At 46.5% G+C, this 20,450-nt stretch overlaps 1 protein-coding gene across 2 annotated transcripts in view; it reads left to right on the top strand.

Annotated features, from left to right (window-relative positions):
- The window catches only part of CLUAP1 (clusterin associated protein 1), a 164,837-nt gene that overhangs the window by 132,266 nt on the left and 12,121 nt on the right, over nt 1-20,450 (top strand). For both annotated transcript variants that reach the window (XM_007054457.4, XM_037911344.2), the window contains exon 10: nt 7,635-7,742. In XM_007054457.4, the coding sequence (XP_007054519.2) occupies nt 7,635-7,742 (108 nt within the window). The remainder of the gene's footprint in view (nt 1-7,634; nt 7,743-20,450) is intronic.

The following is a 20,450-nucleotide window of genomic DNA, read 5'->3' as shown; positions in this document are numbered from 1 at the left end:
ATTTTTACTAACTAATGAATCTGTAATGAAATCACTGTCAGTCTTAAATCATGCTGTTTTTCTTTCAAGCACTATGAATTAACTGAAAGGAAATAATTTACATGTGTCTATTAAATCAACCTGTCTACCAGACTTTTCTCTGAAGCCAATATGCATGTGTGAGAACCAATAATGTATCTGTTGAGAGGAATATATTTCATCTCAAACCCAATATGTGGGTGTTCTGGCTGAGCTGGTTTAATTGAAACTAGGAAACTGGTGCAGTTTTACTGAAAGCTGTGTAGGAAAAGAGCTGAAGCTCCAGAAGGTCCATCTTATTCTCTCTCAGGGTGAACCTACAAGTATTCTCAATTGCACTGTAGCAAGTAACAACAAAGGCCCAGCTCCTCGTAGGTATGCAGTCAATGGGAGTTAGGAGCCTAAACACCTTTGATGATCTGGGCCAACGTGTGGAACACTTTCTGTTATTAGAAGGTTGGCTGTGGGCAACGTCCTTTGATTTCTTTAATAGTTAAAACAAGTGCCAACATACAATGGCCCTTCTTGGTCTGAACAGTCTTATGGGATGTGTAGGTTCTGTGGATCACATATGTATTAAAGATGAGGGGATCTGCTGACTGCCCCCTTGAGCTCCTGGCAAGCTGCCAGTGATGACCTAGGTTGAGCACCCCTGAATTACTGAATGTTCATTAAACATCCATCGTTAAAAGCCAAATCATCTTTATTTCAATCCATGTGCCAGCTATATTAGAACATGTACTATAGTCCTTATGTCAGTCCATGTGAATCTGAACTAGTATGGTGTATTGCACCCACTGCTTTTCCCCGATACAAAAAAATGAAATCTAAACTTTCCCATTAATGGATATTCCATGCTCCTTCGAACTGGTACATTACAACTTGCACTAGTTTGTGACTCCTCCTGGATTTAAGACCTGTAATCAGTTTTTTCCCAAAAGTGCTATTAATTTAACCTGTTATTGAATTTTGTCCTAATTTTGGGTATCAGGCATATTTCTCTGACAGCCAGACACTTTGGGCACACGTGACAGAAGGAGGCACCAGGGTATGTCGAACAGGAGATAAAAAATGTGACGACTTGCAGGGACAGCAGAAGAGTGTGCTGCTTTAATCCCATTAAGGAACCCTTTCACAGCTCGCCATCACCATGTAGTTTAAAAATTAATTTGCAATAATAAGACATGTCTCTGGTTTTGATTCCTTTGTACCACAGTCTAGCACAAGTTCTGGTTTGTTGCTAATAACTCAGGGGATTGTGTACAAGACAAAGCGGAGGTGTGAGTGATAGTTTATTTCAATTTGACTAGGATGAGTTGTACAGCATAGATGATAGCAGTAGTTTTTTAATTAAAGGAAAAACGTGCTGGGCTTTCTTTCAGAGTGGTGGGCAAGAGCTTTGGCGACATAGCCCCATTATGTGTTATTGAGTTTGTGTCTGTAATCCCCATTTTCCTGTTCATCAAGCTGTTGCTCATATACAGGGAGAGAGCTCCATTACTGGGATCCTTTGGTTTTAGCATGAGCCTTGTTTTTGTTGTTATAACACACACATCCAAATGCTAATCAGACGGTTTAAAGAAACAATTCACTGTCTTGCTATATATTCATGACAAAAATTGTGTAAAAGTTGCAGCTCAATGGAGTCAGCGATGTGGTGGGTTAATGTGCTGATAGTTCACCTGATGGATGGTTTCATCTTTCATTGCTATTGGAAATTAGGGGTGAGATTGTGAAAGGCACAAATGAAAGCAAGGTGCTCACTTCCCATTGACTTTCATTGCACAGTGTGCTTTGAAAAATTCTCTAGAATATGGTCCAAACCACATTTTGATTGGCTGGTTGGGCCTTTTGTATGCCACACATTAACTGACTCTGAATGGCAGAAAGCTGAGATTTCATCACTGAAAAACATTTTAAAGACCCCCTACACCCATTTAAGTGAGTGGGGGAAGAAAAGTCAATGGGGGACAAGGCGAAGAGAGACAGTATGTGTGTGGACGGATTGAGGAGGGCCAAGGGAAGCAGTTGGGACTGAAGAAAGGAAGGGGCTGGAGGAGGAAAACTAAGATTTAGACTCTCTCCTCCCACAAAGACTTGCCATTTCAGAAGCAGCTTAGAGATCTCCAGGTACTTACCATCTCTGCAGTCGCTGTCTTAGCTATTCCTACAACAACATTCACCCTGGGATTCAAGGACCAAACCCACTTTCCAGCAGAAAAGCTCAGTGGGAAATGTTTAATAGTCTCAATTTCATTTTTACAAATGAAAATGGGTCAAAAGTGGCTGTCAGGCCACAAGCCACTGCTGGAAGAATAGGGGGGATACTGAGGGGGCAGAAAGGGTTCAGTAGTCCAGAAAAGGGGGATGGTTTGAAAATAGTATTTCTGAATGCATTAGACCAGGGGTGGGCAAAGTATGGCCCACAAGCCGTGTCCGGCCCATCAAAACTTTTGATCTAGCCCTTGAGCTCCTGCCAAGGAGCAGGGTCGGGGGCTTGCCCCGCTCCGGTGCTCCAGCCGGAGAGGAGGGATGGGGGCTTTCTGCGAGGCTCCCAAAAGCAGCGGCATGTCCCCCCTCTGGCTCCTACATGTAGGGCAGCTAGGGGGCTCTGCATGCTGCCCTCGCCCCAAGCGCTGCCCCCCGCACCTCCCATTGGACAGGAACCATGGCCAATGGGAGCTGCAGGGCCAGTGCCTGCAGATGGGGCAGCGCGCAAAACCGTGTGGCTGGCACCGTGCCTCCACGTAAGAGCCAGAGGGGGGACATGCCGCTGCTTCCGGGAGCTGCTTGAGGTAAGTGCCACCTGGAGCCTGCACCCCTGAGCCCGCACCCCAACCCCCACCCCGGCTCTGATTCTCCTCCTGCCCTCCAAACCCCTCAGTCCCAGCCCGGAGCACCCTCCTGCACCCCAAACCCTGCATCCCTAGCCCCACCCCAGAGCTTGCACTCCCAGCCAGAGTCCTCAACCCCCCCTACACCTCAGTCCTGATCCCCCTCCTGCCCTCCGAACCCCTTGGTCCCATCCCAGAACACCCTCCTGCACCTCAAATCCCTCATCCCCAGCCACACCCCAGAGCCTGCTCCGCCAGCTGGAGCCCTCCCCCACCCCCTCCCACCACAACCTAACTCCCAATTTCGTGAGCATTCATGGACCGCCATACAATTTCTATACCCAGATGTGGCCCTTAGGCCAAAAAGTTTGCCCACCCTTGCAATAGACAGTAGATGGGAAAAGGTGTAAATCATGTTTTCTTCTCCTTTTTGGCTTACTCTTCATCCAGGAACTGTTTTTTCCTAGAGGAAGGATACATTGTATACATTACCACAAAAAAAAGTTAAAGGCTTGTAAAAAAAATGAAATGTGAAATTAAGGAGCCGCATTCCAACAACAAGTCATTACTTTGCTTTTTTGTTGGTTGTGCGCCGGAAGGCACTTGAAGAGTTAATACTGTAGGTCTCACTCCACCAGAAGTACAGCTGGCTAGAGTTCTCACTTTGAGATACTACTAGTAAAGTACTTGTGCTTACGATTATATCAGTCTGTATCACAATTTGGCACAGTTGCCAGTCTGCTAAGAAGAGCACTGGATTTGAAGCACATGGTATGCTGAGTGGAAGTCACAATGAAGGTGCTTTGGAAGAACATATACTGTGACTATCTGCACTCTCCTTGACTCTGGCCAGTGCTACTAGCCTTCAGGAGCACCAAATTAACATATAGCATTTTAAAAAATTGAAAGATAAAAGTTGCCTCTTAAAAAACCAAACTAGAAGCAAACAGCTGGCATTTAATAGCAGCTGTATGAACCATTATAGATGTGGCATTTGAACCCTGTATTGTATGTAGAGCACCAGATCCTGAGACCTTTACTTAGTTTATACTGAGCCCTTACTAAGGTGTTTGCATAAACAAGGACTGAATAAAATCTGACTCTAATGAATATTGAATAAATGGAAATGGTATTTGGTTCAAACTCAATAATAGACGGGGTAGAAATGATTGCCTCACATGGCTGTTACAGCAAATATAAATTCTAAATAATATTGTTAGTCAATTCCATAACCTCACCTAACAATGTCTCAAGTGCCCCTCTTCCTTTATATTTTCTCAATAACTTTGTAATGATCCATACGACTATGAAAAAAACAGGCTAGCGTTTATACATTTACCTGTAATTAGAAGTTGTAAGGGAATGTCAGTTTACCACTAATCATAATTAAAGGAGGACATATCCATTTTCTAGAATGACATTTTGGTAATTAAATCTACCCTTATCTTCTCCAAAATGATTCCGTTTGTGTTTGTTTCTAAATTGCACACTCCACAGGCTAACCCCTTACTCTGAGTGCTCTGGGCTTTGTGCCGGTACTATTGACTGAGAAGGTTAGCATACGTATTCTCTTCTGCCTGCAAGTAATGTTTGTTGGCAAAATGGCAGTTTTAAAATATAGGGCCAGATCATCAGCTGCTGTAAATGGTATAGCTCCATTTAAGTCAACAGAGCTACATCAGTTTACACCAGCTAAGGATGTGGCCCATAAATAGCAATGAACAAAGAAACAAGTAGCCTCCCCTGGAACTAGAAGGCAGGCTTCAAACAAGCTGCCAGTCCTGAGTGAGGAGAGGCATTTGGTAGGTGAGAGAGGTGTGGGGTCCATTGCAGGTGAACAGGAGGGTGATAGGTACTGGCCACAAGAAAGAGGAAAGAAGAAGACCTGATGTCATGGGAAGGGACCTAAAGGAAATGGAGCCTTCTTCTAACCTCCCACCCACCAATCTTAACCCCTGCTGGGCCACCACCAGAACAGGCTATGCGGAAGTGAAAAGTGGCTGAGTCAGCCATGTCAGGGATACAACAAAGTGGAGTTTCTAATTATGCAGCTTTCAACAGGTATGTGAATTATTATGCAGGTTAAACAAAGTCTCAGGTGTAAGCCAGAACGTGGCTCAGCACCTGTTTGAAATTGAATTTCTGCTTAACTCTAGCTGACCAAAGGGAATCCCTGGAGCATAAAAGATGTGATCAGTGCAGCTGACCAGCCTATGACCAGGGGGAGGGATAGTTCAGTGGTTTGAGCATTGGCTTGCTAAACCCAGGGTTGTGAGTTCAATCCTTGAGGGGGCCATTTTGGGATCTGGGGCAAAAATTGAGGATTGGTCCTGCTTTGAGCAGGGGGTTGGACTAGATGATCTCCTGAGGTCCCTTCCAACCCTGATATTCTATGACTCACTTCCTTGTGAAATATCATGAAAGGAAGCAAGCCTGTTGGGGGCTGGGGTCAGGGATCTTATCAGGGATTGGACAGAAGGAGTGGGATACTGATGATCTACTTGGGATGCTAGAGAGCCTGTTGGGGAGAGGGAATCGGGGACTGAGCGAAGAACTGATTGGACTGGGAAATAGAGTGACAGAAATCTCTAAGTCTTTGGTATCTGAACTGTGGGGAACTGCCCTATTCCTCCAAACATATTGGGGTTCACCCAGCACTATTTTCAATAACCTGAGGATATTACAGTGTGTTGTTCTGATCCATTATTAAATGCCCTTGATATCGCTCATGTCAGACTGAGGAAGTAGGAGACTTAAGTTCATGCTTTGCAAAACCTTTTACAAGATTTTTATTTGATACTCAGCTGCCAAAATAGTACCCTCTTACTGTACACCGATAAGATTCATACCCAGAGAGTATATTTAGAATATTGCCTTAGTAATACTATCTTGTCTCAAGGCTTTTATATGGTACTTCCTGTTCATCTCAATTTCTTCGATAACCATTCTTGGTAATAGTGCCTTCTTTTTGGAGAGCTAGGAGGTTGGCTATTCCCCACCAATGCAGCAGGGAGAGCTCTGGTTCCATAAACCTAGGACTTCTGATTTTTGAGGATTATTAATTTCATTTTGGGGAGTTTATTTTGAGCAATTTTTGAGTTTTATGTAGATGTCCAAAATCCAGAGGGATTGGGGGCTTTCTCTTTGTGTACAGCATAATGAGTAATACATAATATACATTACTCATTGCTTTGGTATATACTGTAATGAATAAACTTTTGGTAATGGTTCCTAGTTCACTTTAACATAGTACTGTTTTGGGTTTTTTTAGTGTAGCACTATGTTAAAGCATGCTAATGCACACAGCAGGGACCATAGAATATCAGGGTTGGAAGGGACCTCAGGAGGTCATCTAGTCCAACCCCCTGCTCAAAGCAGGACTAATCTCCAATTTTTCCCCCAATCCCTAAATGGGCCCCTCAAGGATTGAACTCACAACCCTAGGTTTAGCAGGCCAATGCTCAAACCACTGAGCTATCCCTCCCCGCAATTAAATTTAATTGCGCCAATTAAAGTGCAACACAGTAGCGTGTTTTAGAAATCACATCCCCATAATCTACATTACTGCTCCATGTAGACAAACCCTTAGATTAGAATTACCATACATTTGGGTTTTCCCGGACATTGCCTCCTCCGCCCTCTGTCTGGGTGGATTTTTCAAATAAAAGGCAACGTCAGGGTTTTTTTGTGGAGCAGACGTTGCAGCTCAGAAAGAGTCCTGATTGGTCCTTCCCCTGCATCCACATCTAATTGGTCCCTCACAGCTGCAGGATCCTGCCCACCCAAGCCCTGGCTCCCAGCCCTGGGGAGGGGGAGAGCCCCGCAGGGAGGTGCTGACAGACAGCTGTTGCTGCATCCCAGGTGTGCACCAGCTGCCCTGCCACCATGACAGGGTGCGACACTGCTCCCCCACCTCAAGAGTGAGTCCCCAGGTACTCCTCCCAGTATAGTCACACCCCTTCAGCACCTCCCAAATACTCCCCAGTACACATACATGCCTCCAGCACCTGCCAAATTCCCCTTCCAGCACCCCCCAAATATCTCTCAGTACACACAAACCCCCCCAGCACTCCCCAACTGTACTCCCCTCCAGCTCCCCTCCCCCTCCTCCCCCCGCCAAGAGTATCATCTTTTTTGGGAACCTGAAACATGGTAACCATACTTAGATGCTAGTAACCTTTTCTGGTGTTTATTGGATAAACACCTATTTCTTTTCTTTTTTGTAATGTGGGTATTTTATGAATGTTCATCAGTTAAAACAAGAAATCAGAAGCCCTCCATACACCCTGACCCATACAGTGTCCTACTTTTGTTTTGGTTGATTGCCAGAAACTCAAGATTGCGCCATCATAGAGTCCTGGCCAGAGTAGGTTTCCTTAGATATGTTTGCACTGCAGTTAGACACCCACAGCTGGCCAATGCCAGCTGACTCAGTTCCCAGGACTCGGGCTAAAGGGCTGTGTAATTGTGGAGCAGATGTTTGGGCTCAGGTTGCACCCTGAGCTCTGGGACGCTCCCACCACAGAGTTTCCAGCCTGATCCTGAATGTCTACACCACGGTTAAACTGCCCCTTAGCCCAAGCCTTGCAAGCCTGGGTCAGGCCAGCCACAGGTTTTTAATTGCAGTGTAGACATATCCCCTGAGGCCCACGAGAACCAGGAATCCCTGAACAGAAGCAGAGAGCACTAGCATGCCCTTGCACCCAGCCACTGTGTTGAACTGCTGTGGCATTGTGTATGATTACATTAATTCAGTGCTGTTGGTGTTTTTATTTTAACCAGGTAACGATGATTCAGACATAGAGATCCAAGAGGATGAGGGATCTGATAGTGAAGTGGAAGACAGACAGCTAATAAAGCAGCGCACGGCCATGGAGATCCTGATGCAAGGTATCCTCACTTCCCCTTAATTCCCCCTCTTCCTCCTCACTGCTCAGCGCAGGGTTTGGACACTTTTTTTTGTGGGACACTTTGGGTATAAGATCCTGTTAGGGTTCATGAGCTTGCACCCTCCTCAGTTCCCTTTTGCTGACAGGGGTCCTGTAGTGCTTTAGAGAAAAGGAGTCTTTTCAAGGGAGCCAAGGCAAGGGAAATTTTACTGGAAAGATCAGTGTGTTTTTACCTTGTCTGGATTCAGAAATAGCTTTGGAAATAGCCGTAGGCCTGTGGTCCCAATGCCTTCCTTTCCTTTCGCGGTAAATGTAGAGTGAATTCACATATTCCCTACACCAACAGTTCTCAAACTATGGGTCAGGACCCCAAAGTGGGTTGGGACCCCACTTTAATGGGGTAACCAAGGCTGGCTTAGACTTGCTGGGACCTGGGGCCAAAGCCCAAGCCCAAGGGCTTCAGCCCTGGAGAGCAGGGCTTAGGTTACAGGCCCCCTGCTTGGGGCTGAAGCCCTTGGGCTTCGGCTTTGGCCCCCGTCCTGGGGAGGTGGGGGGTGCTTGGGTGGGCTCAGGCTTCGGTCCCCCCTCCTGGGGCCGTGTAGTAAGTTTTGTTGGCAGAAGTGGGTCGAGGCGCAATGAAGTTTGAGAACCCCTGCCCTACACTAACCTCCTGAGGTGCTTCTTCAAAACTTGGCCTTTCGTTGTATTCACAATGCCACCCAAACTGCCCTAGTAATGTGCCCAAGAAACTTGCACTGTTTCCCTTATGGAAGGACAGGTTAGCTCACATGATTGTAATAACATATGAGTTGGAGATTTTAACCTCTGAGATATTAGTTCCAGCACAGCCCTGACGAGCAGTGACTCAGAGTAGTTACCATCTGAGAGCTGCTTTGATGGCTTGTGTGAAGTGAGCTGGAGCTCTTGGTTCAGTTCCTACTGTACAGTTGTCTACATTAAAAATAAAAAGTACCTAATTGTCACCTTGGGGCAGTTTCAGCAGAGGCCAAGTATTTAAAAGAGACAGAGACAATGAATTATCTCTTCACGGGCAGCAATGGACCTCTGGGCCAGGGGCGAAGGAGCAGTGTGAGGAAATTCATACAGCTGCTGCTCCTGCTGGAACCTGTTCTTTGGAAAAACTGGCAAGTCTGCGCCTAATTCTGTTCTCATCTACTGCCGCATCATTCTGTTAATTTTCCTAGAGTTATTTTGGATTTAGGCTGGTGTATGTGGGAGCAGAGCCAGACCCTGGATCTCAGCCAGGCACATTTCAAACATTTTTATCCCAAACTGTTTGCCATGATTTTCATAATAAAAGTACTCTTTCTCTCTCGAAAACCAGCAGAAACACAAATATTCACAAATAATTTTTACATCAGAATTTATTAGAAAAAAACCAGCATGCATCTTCATGGTTTTGGTGCTGTGGGAATAGTTAGCCCTAAACTGTGTATGAGCTCACTCTTGGTCACTGCTCCAGTATACAGCTAAATACTACACTTACTTCCATCTATGCCGATTGCCTTTGCCAATTTTCAGTTATTAACATTGAGACAAAACAAAGCACAAGCTAGCTGGCTATAGTCAAATGATGGGTCCTTAACAGCAGCTTCGGAAGGAAGAAACAGCATCTAAAAGCAGTGGATTTTGCTGTGAGTGAGGTTTTTGTAGGAAAAGCTTTGCTGCTGCAAATAACTATGGCTGCAGACTCGTTATTAACGAAAGCATTATTTGTTATGCTTCATGTAGGCAATTCCCAATCTCCTGGTACATCTTCACTGCCAGAGTGCCTAGATCAGGGGTTCTCAAACTGGGGGTCGTGACCCCTCAGGGGGTCGTGAGGTTATTACATGGGGGATCTCAAGCTGTCAGCTTCAACCACCAAGGCCTGCTTCGCCTCCAGCATTTATAATAGTGTTAAATATTTTAAAATGCGCTTTTAATTTATGAGGGGGTTGCACTCATAGGCTTGCTGTGTGAAAGGGGTCACCACTACAAAAGTTTGAGACCCACTGGCCTAGATCGCTTGCCACAGTTTCATAGTTACTGTGCCTCCATACTTAATAGACTTCTTCTGGCACATAATCCACCTCTGAACTTTTCCATAATTTATCTGATCTCTCTGTTTGCTGAATCAAGAGTGGCCATCCCTCTGAGCCTGCACCCTCTCCTTACCTTCCTTTCTTACATTTCTTTCTTCACTGCCCTGTCCTCTACTTGTCTGCACAGCAACATTGCACCATCTCTTGCTATGTCACATGGCACCAGGAGGCAAATTATCAGCAATTATAAGGACACTGCTTGTAATTGATCTAAAACATCAAGGGACATACTCAAATCTCACAACGAGAAGGATCTTACTTCATGAGTATAGCATTTTTGTTTTCTCTGTTGTTTACCCCCTGACAGGCTGAATAGGAAAGTGACAAGTGTAAAGCCTGTTCATATCTAAACAGATGATTAGATGGCACAGTGATTACATGTAGTGCACTGATCTGTCACTTCATTTCTGGAGACTAAGGTTCCAACCTGAATTTTCAGTCATAAGTGAAATAAGTTCAGAGTCTAGTCAGGACCGGCTCTAGGTTTTTTGCCACCCCACGCAAAAGAAAATTTTGGCCACACCCCGTCCCTCTTTTTTTTGGCTTTTACATGTTTGCACTTTGAAATGGTTTGGTTTGGTTTGGTTTTTTGACTGTTTAAAATTTTTTTAAAAATGAAAACAGAGAATTTGTAGTTAGTGAAATAAAACAATTTCCTACTAGTGTACTCATTTAATTTTATCAAAATCACAATTACAAACAATTCGGGTTCAACTATACACTGTAATGAAAAACGTTAGTGTCTTCCGGTGCGCCCAGTTTCTCATAAATTAAAAGAATTTATATGAACTGAATTTTTCTGGTTTTTATACTTGTGTAGTTTTTTAATAATTCAGAAATCTAAATTTTTTGCAGTGGTACTTTCAATTGAAATTAATGCGAGTCTTGACAAACGATTTTGAGACATGGTGGACCTCAAATAATTTTTAAGTAATTTCAATTTTGAGAAACTGCGCTCACCAGAAGCCACTGATACTGATAATGTTAAAAGACTGCGTAATGCTATAGCAGTCCTTTGGAATGAGGTGCTCGGGGCTGTACATCCCGCCCATAGGCCCCCAGCCTGATCTCAGACCCGGCCCCACCCCCGCAGAGGGGACAGTAACCGACAGAGTGGCTGGGGGGCGGGTCAGCCGCGGGGAAAGGGGGCGGACCAGGAGTGCCTACCCAGCACCGAGCTGCCCGGGGCAGCGGATCCCTTACCGGCCACGGGTCCTGCCCCTATCCCAGGCTCCCGTGCACTCGGCTCCGGCTCCTCCGCTGCTTGTGACGCGTGTGGCAGGGGTGGGGAGAGCGGGAGAAGCCGCATCACTCTGCTCCCCCAGCGGCGGTGGGCCAGGGCAGGGACCACCCCCGGGGCCAGGACCCCCACGCTGAGCCCACCGCCCTGCCCCACGCAGGGGCTCATTGGTTGACTGAGCAGGGCCGGGGGGAAAAAAGGATGGTCAGAATGCTGCCCCTGGAAATGTGCCACCCCAAGCCCGTGCTTGCTTTGCTGGTGCCTAGAGCCAGTCCTGAGTCTAGTCAAGCTTCCAACGTAACTTTCGCCCATGTAATAAAACCATTACAGAATGTGACACATGTTGATGCTTTGTGCTGAGGAATAGCCCAGTAATGGAAATGCTACAGATTCAGACAGAGATGGTCTGTGTTTACAGAGCTGCATGAGAGAGCCTGATTGCATTAAGTCAACTGTTATTCAGTGCTGTCAGTTCTCTCAGCAACTTTATCCAGGGTGCTAATGAAGCCCAGTTATCCAGATGGCTTGGGGAGTGTGCCCAAAGTTCAGTAACTCTTGCTCTCTATTCTAGGAATTGAAGAGATCCCAACTATAGAAATATCACCTCTGTGTTTATATTTGGGGATGAGGTTTGACAGCTTAGGCTATAGCAACCCAAGACTGGTTTGGTTTTTGGTGTGGGAGGATGGTCTTTATTAATGCAAAGTCAAAGACTAAAAGATCCAGATTTCCTAAAGCATATTAACATTCCAGCAGCTGTGTGTGGGATTGCTGTGATAATGGTGTTTTGGCTGACAAGCTAACAAGTGTATTCGGAGAAAATCTATTCTTGTGAAAAGCTACATTGTTTAACACAGTCCTAGCAAGGATGAGTAAGGAAACGTTGCAGAAGAGAAAAGGCTTTTTATTCAGAAAGCAAAATGCATCTTACAGGAGCATGTGGAACTAAGTATATAACAATCAAACCTAAGAGATGGATTCTGGCTGGCGGTGCATGCAGGGGTCAGAGAGCCTGGTCCCCATGTCTGTGTATGTCCACTGTCTGACTTGCCCGTAACAGTTCTACATAAGCATGGTGGTGGCTGCACTGTACGGATCATTCCTAATCTCATTACCAATAGATTTCACAGGACGGACTGCACATTGAGCAGCATGTAACCACTGTATAGTGCAGCTATACTATGAGAAATCTTTGATCCTGATGCCTTTCTAATGTACATGCACTTCCAGATTCTCCCTGGTTAAGTCTTAGTTTTGGTTTCAGAGCTGTATTTTTCTTTAAGACCCAGAGAGTCAGTAAGAACTGGATTATTATTAAATACCCCAAATAAGATTTTTTTTCATGTTTTGAAAAGCAGGAGAAAATCCATGGAAACCTGTGAGAACCTAAACAAGGAACAGACAGCTGTTGGGCATTCCTTATTGAATTTCCCCCCACCAGATTAATGGCCCATCTGTAGTTTCTTCACACCTTAGTGAGACTGGAGAGAAGGGAACATGCTAGAAATTCAGCAGCTGAGGTCTGCCACTCTGCAAGATGATTTGGGCAAGAAACAGCCTCTCTGTGACTCAGTTTCCCTATCTGTAAAATGGGTATAAAGATCTTGACCATTGTAAAGCACTTTGAGATCTACTGATGAAAAGTGCTACATGAGAGCTAAGCATTATTATTATTTTGCGCCTACTTTCACAAATCTAATACTATTTGTGTGCTTTTGGAATGCTAATGACTGTGGCATCTGGGACCTGATCATGAAAGGTATTGAGCACTTCTGTCTCCAGTTGAAGTTGACAGGATTTTCAAGTGCTCAACACCTCTCAGATTCAGACCCTTGGAACTGAATGCACTTTGACAAATGCACCAGAGGGTAGACCTGCCCCCCTGTCATGGGGTGAAGTGGACAAACAGCCTGAGTTAGAGACAAAATGGCACCTGTCACTTGGACTCTGCTGAGCCTCCATATGGCTTTTTTTTTTTTCACACGTCCATTCCCTGGAGGGATGACAGTTATTGTTTTTATAACCACGGAACATAAGTGTTGGACCCAAGACTCATAAAGAGCTCTGTGGAGTCTCTCCAGTCAGTTCCCTCAGTAAATGCAGCCTCAAGCTGTTGTTTTAAATCAGGGGTGGGCAAACTTTTTGGGCCGAGGGCCACATCTGGGTGGGGAAATAGTATGCAGGGCAGGGGGTTGGGGTGTGGGAGGGAGTGCGGTGTACAGGAATGGGCTCAGGGCAAGGGATTGGGGCAGAGGAGGGGTGCGGGGTGTATGGGGGGCTCAGGGAAGGGGGTTGGGGTGCAGGAGGGGTGCAGAGTGCAGGATGGGGCTCAGGGCAGGGTGCAGGAGGGCTTCGGGGTCCGGCCCGGCACCGCTTACCTAAAGTGGCTCAGGAGTGGCAGCGGCGTGCACCAGGCCCTGGCCCCACGCTGCACCACTCTGCGAAGCGGCCAGCACCACGGCCCTGCACGGCCCCTGAGGGATGGGGGGCCCAGAACTCCGCGCGCTGCCCTTGCCATCCCTCCAGGTACCTCCCACAAAGCTCCCATTGGCCATGGTTCCCCGTTCCTGGCCAATGGGAGCTGCGGGGAGCGGTGGCTGGAGGCAAGGACAATGCACGGAGCCTCCACCCCAGAGCCCCAGGGACATGGTGGGCCTGCAGCACCATGGGGGGCAATCCTGCAGGCCGGATCCAAAGCCCGGAGGGGCCGGATCTGGCCCGCGGGCCATAGTTTACCCACCCGTTTTAAGTGGTAGTATTTGCCCGAGAGACCAGAAGGGCTCCATAAACATTTAACTAGGCAGTTTGTTAAAGTCCACAGTATGAAGCCAATGGACCTGTTCCAGCTGATCTCATATTTACATATTCATCACATTATTTACTGAAGACTAGGAAGGATCCTTCATGCAACTGCGCCTAAAAGATATTTGAACACAGTGCGTAGAAAACACAGAGAAATGTACAGTAAATCACAACAGCCCAGTTCTTTTAATGGGGCATCTCTCCCCAGTACTAGAGACACGAGGGTTAGAGACTTAGTCTGGGACTTCAAAGGATGTTAAGGGAGTTAGGTGACCAACTGCCCTGGCAGTCAATGGGATTTGGGCACCTACCTTCAGCTCCTTTGCAGATCACAGCCTAATTCCTTGCCAAGTCTTCAAAATCAGAAGTGGTTTTGAACTCTAGAAATACAACCCAACCATCTGACCCAACTCCTCCTGAAGGTCGAAACTACAGACTGGACTTCTACATAGAGTGTTTCCGCCGACGTGCACGGGCTGAAATTGTGGAAAAGCAGCATCACTTGCCCCATAACCTCAGACATGCAGAACACAACGCCATCCACAGCCTCAGGAACAACTCTGACATCATAATCAAAAAGACTGACAAAGGAGGTGCTGTTGTCACCATGAATAGGTCAAAATATGAAAGAGGCTGCTAGGCAGCTCTAACACCACATTCTACAGGCCATTACCCTCTGATCCCACTGAGAGTTACCAAAAGAAACTACACCATTTGCTCCAGAAACTCCCTGAAAAAGCACAGAAACAAATGCACAGACATACCCCTAGAACCACGACCAGGGGTATTCTATCTTCTACCCAAGATCCATAAACCTGGAAATCCTGGACGCCCCATCATCTCAGGCATTGGCACCCTGACAGCAGGGTTGTCTGGCTATGTGAGACTCTCTCCTCAGGCCCTACGCTACCAGCACTCCTAGCTATCTTCGAGACACCACTGACTTCCTGAGGAAACTACAATCCATTGGTGATCTTCCAGAAAACACCATCCTGGCCACTATGGACGTAGAAGCCCTCTACACCAACATTCCACACAAAGATGGACTACAAGCCGTCAGGTACAGTATCCCCGATAATGTCATGGAAAACCTGGTGGCTGAACTTTGTCCTCACCCATAACTATTTCACAATTGGGGACAAGGTATACCTTCAAATCAGCGGCACTGCTATGGGTACCCGCATGGCCCCACAGTATACCAACATTTTTATGGCTGACGTAGAACAGTGCTTCCTCAGCTCTCGTCCCCTAATGCCCCTACTCTACTTGCGCTACATCGATTACATCTTCATCATCTGGACCCATGGAAAAGAAGCCCTTGAGGAATTCCACCATGATTTCAACAATTTCCATCCCACCATCAACCTCAGCCTGGACCAGTCCACACAAGAGATCCACTTCCTGGACACTGCAGTGCTCATAAGCGATGGCCACATAAACACCACCCTACCCCGGAAACCTACAGACCGCTATACTTGCCTACATGCCTCTAGCTTTCATCCAGACCACACCACACAATCCATTGTCTACAGCCAAGCTCTAAGATACAACCACATTTGCTCCAGTCCCTCAGACAGAGACAAACACCTACAAGATCTCTATCAAGCGTTCTTACAACTACAATACCCACCTGCTGAAGTGAAGAAACAGATTGACAGAGCCAGAAGAATACCCAGAAGTCAGCTACTCCAGGACAGGCCCAACAAAGAAACTAACAGAACGCCACTAGCCGTCACCTTCAGCCCCCAACTTAAACCTCTCCAGTGCATCATCAAGGATCTACAACTTGTCCTGGAAAACTATCCCTCACTCTCACAGATCTTGGGAGATAGGCCAGTCCTCGCTTACAGACAGCCCCCCAACCTGAAGCAAATACTCACCAGCAACCACACACCAAAAACACTAACCCAGGAACCTATCCTTGCAACAAAGCCTGTTGCCAATTCTGTCCACATATCTATTCAAGGGACACCATCATAGGACCTAATCACATCAGCCACACTGTAAGAGGCTCGTTCACGTGCACATCTACCAATGTGATATATGCCATCATGTGCCAGCAATGCCCCTTTGCCTTGTACATTGGCCAAACTGGACAATCTCTATGCAAAAAAATAAATGGACACAAATCAGACATTAAGAATTATAACATTCAAAAACCAGTCAGAGAACACTTCAACCTCCGTCGTCGCTCAATTTCAGACCTAAAAGTCACAATTCTTCAACAAAAAAACTTCAATTACAGACTCCAATGAGAAACTGCAGAACTGGAATTAATTTGCAAACTGAACACCATTAAATTAGGCTTGAATAAGGACTGGGAGTGGATGGGTCATTACACAAAGTAAAAACTATTTCCCTTGCTAATTTTTTCCCCCTACTGTTACTGACACCTTCTTGTCAACTGTTTGAAATGGGCCATCCTGATTATCACTACAAAAGGTTTTTTTTCCTCCTGCTGATAATAGCCCACCTTAATTAATTGGTCTTGTTACAGTTGGTATGGCAACACCCATTTTTTCATGTTCTCTGTGGATATATCTCTTCTTACTGTATTTTCCACTGCATGCATCCAATGAAGTGGGTTTTAGCCCATGAAAGCTTATGCCCAAATAAATTTGTTAGTATCTAAGATGCCACAAGTACTCCCCCTTTTTTTTTTTTTTTTTTTTACTCCTGATGGTTAGAAACCTTCAAATTTCAAGCTTATACTTGTTGATGGCCAGTTTATATCCATTTGTTCTCAGGCGTAGGGGTTAATACATGTCCAGTGTAGACAGTGCACAGCTATTACACTGCCAGCTGCAGCAAGAGTCACACGCAGAGGGAAAACTGCAGATGCATGAAGGGTGAAACCCTGGATACACGTTCATTTCCAATTTTCAATAGCTCAGTGGCTACATACTTTACAGAGCAAGTCAATCTGAATCCAGAGGCACAGTGAATAACAGCATGTTCATTACTAGCATTATACCCAATTATCACTTTGTACAACCTGTCCCTGCTGAACTCACGTTGTCTGTAAGTAAACCCAGCAAACTTCCATTCGTTTAGAAGCAATGTGAACCTCTGTCGCAGGAGTAAATCAGTGAGTACTAAACTCCAGAGCAGGCCCTGAAACCCCAGGCTAAACTGAGCTGAACTGAGTTAACTGCAAGTGACATACGCCTCCATACGTGCCAGCTCTCCCTGTTCCACAGACACAAGCCCTCTATTTTCAGGCTCTCCTCAGGAACATGAGAAAAATTTATTTGTGTCTCTATCAGCCCCTCTTACTTCCCCTACAGAGGCTTACACACAGAGTTGATTTTGAATATCTGAATTTTAAAATATGCTGCCTTCACCGTAGAGACTCTTCTAGTAACCTGGAAGATCTCACTTTTGCTAACGCTCAGTGTACTGAGCACCCTCGCCCTCGCCTCTTCAGGATCAGACAGTCTCCGGAAATTGTGTCACAGGGCCTGATTCTCATCCCACTCCAATGTCGCAGAAATGTAACTCCATTGACTTAATGGAGCTACTCCTGATTTACATGAATGTAAGGAGAAGCAAAAAATCACACCCACAGTGTTTCCCTCTTCTTTCTTCCACTGAAGCCCGTGGGTTACATGCCTATCACTACCTATCATTTTATAATTCAATATACAATACAGGTTGGGAGAAAACAAGTATGTCTAGTAGGTTGAGGCAGCTCTTCCAGAGCTACATAATCTAGCCTAGGTTATGTTATACAGACGGTCCCTACAGCAGGAAAAAAGGCTCCCTTCAGATAGTGACTCCAGCACAGCCTACCCAGGGCTTCTCCTGTTTTGCTACCTTTTCTCTGTCTCCGCTCCAGCAGACATGGGATGGAGAGAAAACCTTCTTGTTTTAAAGGCACTGTATGCAATATCTCACCACCCCAAGACAAAGCCTGCCTCTGGGGGCTCTTAGGGTGACCTGCAAAAGGGAGCAAGTGTGCCCCCTTGTGCTTCTCGCATGAATAAGGCTGGAAGGGTTTGTTTTAAAGTTGTTGATTTCTCACATTAGAAATCAAGTCTTGTCTGTCCCGGAGGGCTAGTCTCTGGCAGCTAGAGGGCTAGTGATAACAAGAGAGTGGAATCTGAGCAAGGGGGTCTGGGTTTTTTGTCAGACTTCTGGTTTGGTTTGGTTTTTGTTAACACTGAGTTAACTCCAGTGTCTAATGAAGACTTGGCTGAAAGAAAGTCAGAGATTCTACTCCTTGCCCTTTCACCTAAAGTACAAGAGCTCACCACAGACATCTCTGAAGAGGTTTGACATTCCTCATATTTCCAAGGTAAGAAGCAAGCAGATATCATACCAGCGTCCCCACCCAAGTTTAGGAACCCTTTCAGGCCTTCTGTATTCAGCAAAGCAAGGCAGAGTCTCCTTTTCTTTTTAGGAATTGATTGCAGGTCACCTCTCACCAAGGAGAAAAAACACTGGGTCAAGTTTTGCTTCCTCTGCTATATATGCATAGCTCTCAGTGGTGAATTTGGCTTTTCTGTTTAGTCCTGGGACTGGGACTGCCTAGGATTTTGGGTAACATATTAGTGCCCCCAGTAATAGTACAGAGGACAAATGAAGAGAAAAACTGCTATGGGGAATCCCAAAAGAAGACTGTCACTGATCAAGTTAAGTGAAAGAGGCCTTTCATTCTCTGAGCATCCACAGAGAGGCAGGGAATATTCCAGCTTCTTCCGGAGAATTCCCTTCCCTCAGTAAAGCCTGCCCCTGAGGAATTGCAGCTCCCAGCTATGTGAATAGGAGCTGCCACACTCAGGTTGAGCTCCAGACAAGCTGAATATAGAAGATACATTTGTTCTCCAGATAGATGCAGATATATATTCCATTTAGGTGTGTGTTTGGGACTTTATTACCTCCAACAGCTGTGTCCTAGACACTGTCAGATCTGGCTATTCAATCCAATACCTCTCCATGCCTCTTTCTTACCTGTCTTCCATATCTGCAGGGACCCCTCTCACTAGACACTGCTCATCGAGCAGGTCAGCTCTCTGTTGAAGTTGGGAGTGATGGAGTTTCTGTCAGAACACCAGGGCCATGGTTTTTACTGTGAGTATTTCCTGATACCAAAATCCAAGAGCGGGATGAAACCCATTCTCAACCTTAAAAACAACGAATTGTCTGGTGGCACCTTAAAAACTAACACATGTATTTGGACATAAGCTTTTGTGGGTAAAAAAACCCACAAAAGCTTATGCCCAAATAAATCTGTTAGTGGGTGTGACGGGGTTGGGACTCACCACCACAGCGCCTCCTGCTGACTCATCAGGGAATTAGCTCAGTCCAGTGTGGAGCGCCCTCCACTGGTGATGTCCCATCAGTCTCTCACCCTCTCTTGGCGCCTGGACCCGTGTTGCTCCCTTCTTGCAGCATCCTCTTCAAGACACTGCCCTCCAGCAGTGCCCCCTAGTCCTCGTTCACCCCCTTCTGGGGGGGAGGAGGGTTGGTTATCAGCAGTCTTTCATTTCGCCCAGCCACAGCGGCCAACCACACCCCAAAGTCTAACCCCTTTTGCCAGGGGTCTGGTGCAGTCCAGTTTCACCACGTCCAACAGCTGGGTGTATGTGCAAGGGGGGGACCCAGGCCAACCCTCTACTCTGGGTCCCAACCCAGGGACCCTTTGGTGGCAGCCTTCCTGCCCTCCTTTTCTCCCTTTGTCTGCCTCTGTCCCTGGGTCGCTTCCCCTTCGTCCCCTTTGCACCAGCCCAGCCCTTCCCTCGGGGCCTGCAGCCTGGCAGATACGGGGCTGGAGTTCCGTGTGGTGTGGTGTGGTGTGGTGTGGTGTGGTGTGGTGTGGTGTGGTGTGGTGTGGTGTGGTGTGGTGTGGTGTGGTGTCCTCACACAGGAGAGGGACCTTCACCCTCTGAAGGCCTGGGAAAGACAGCCTGCTGCCTTCCTGGGCAGCCTTTATATAGGGCTGAGTCTGGGCCTGATTGGCTATCTCTTACTCAGCCTCTGATTGGCTCCCTAGCAGGCCTTTTCTGATTGGCCACCCACCCGCACAGCCTTTCTGGCCTGCTGGAGCCCCCTCTAGTATAGGAGTGGGGCAGCCACCCCACTACAGTGGGTTAAAAAAACCACGAAAGATTGTGCCCAAATAACTCTGTTAGTCTTTAAAGTGCCACCAGACTCCTCATTGCTTTTGTGGATACAGACTAACATGGCTACCCCTCTGATTCTCAACTTTCACACCCTCAACAAAGTCAGCCTCCCATATCACTTCCTCTCTATCCCAACCTGCTCACTCAGAACCGCAGTCACACCCTCCACCCTGCAGTCAACTCCCTGCACTTCACGGCATTGCTGCTGCCTGGCTAAATGAAGAGGAAGAGCAGTGCTCGCAAGCTGTCCAACAAGACCTTCTCAACAGTAGGAAGTGCTCCACTAGGACAGCCTCCTTAGCAAAATGGAAGAGGTTCTCTGCTCACGGGACTCAACAGACAGAGGCTTCCATCCAGGACATCTTGGAGTATCTGTTACATCTTCAGTAATCGGGCCTCACGTTCAGTTTGCTGAGAGTGCATTTGGCAGTGATTTC

Source organism: Chelonia mydas, chromosome 10, assembly GCF_015237465.2.
Source record: "Chelonia mydas isolate rCheMyd1 chromosome 10, rCheMyd1.pri.v2, whole genome shotgun sequence".
Classification (NCBI taxonomy): Eukaryota; Metazoa; Chordata; order Testudines; family Cheloniidae; genus Chelonia; species Chelonia mydas.
The sequence above is the reverse complement of the archived record's forward strand: the minus strand, read 5'-3'. Positions and strand labels throughout refer to the sequence as shown.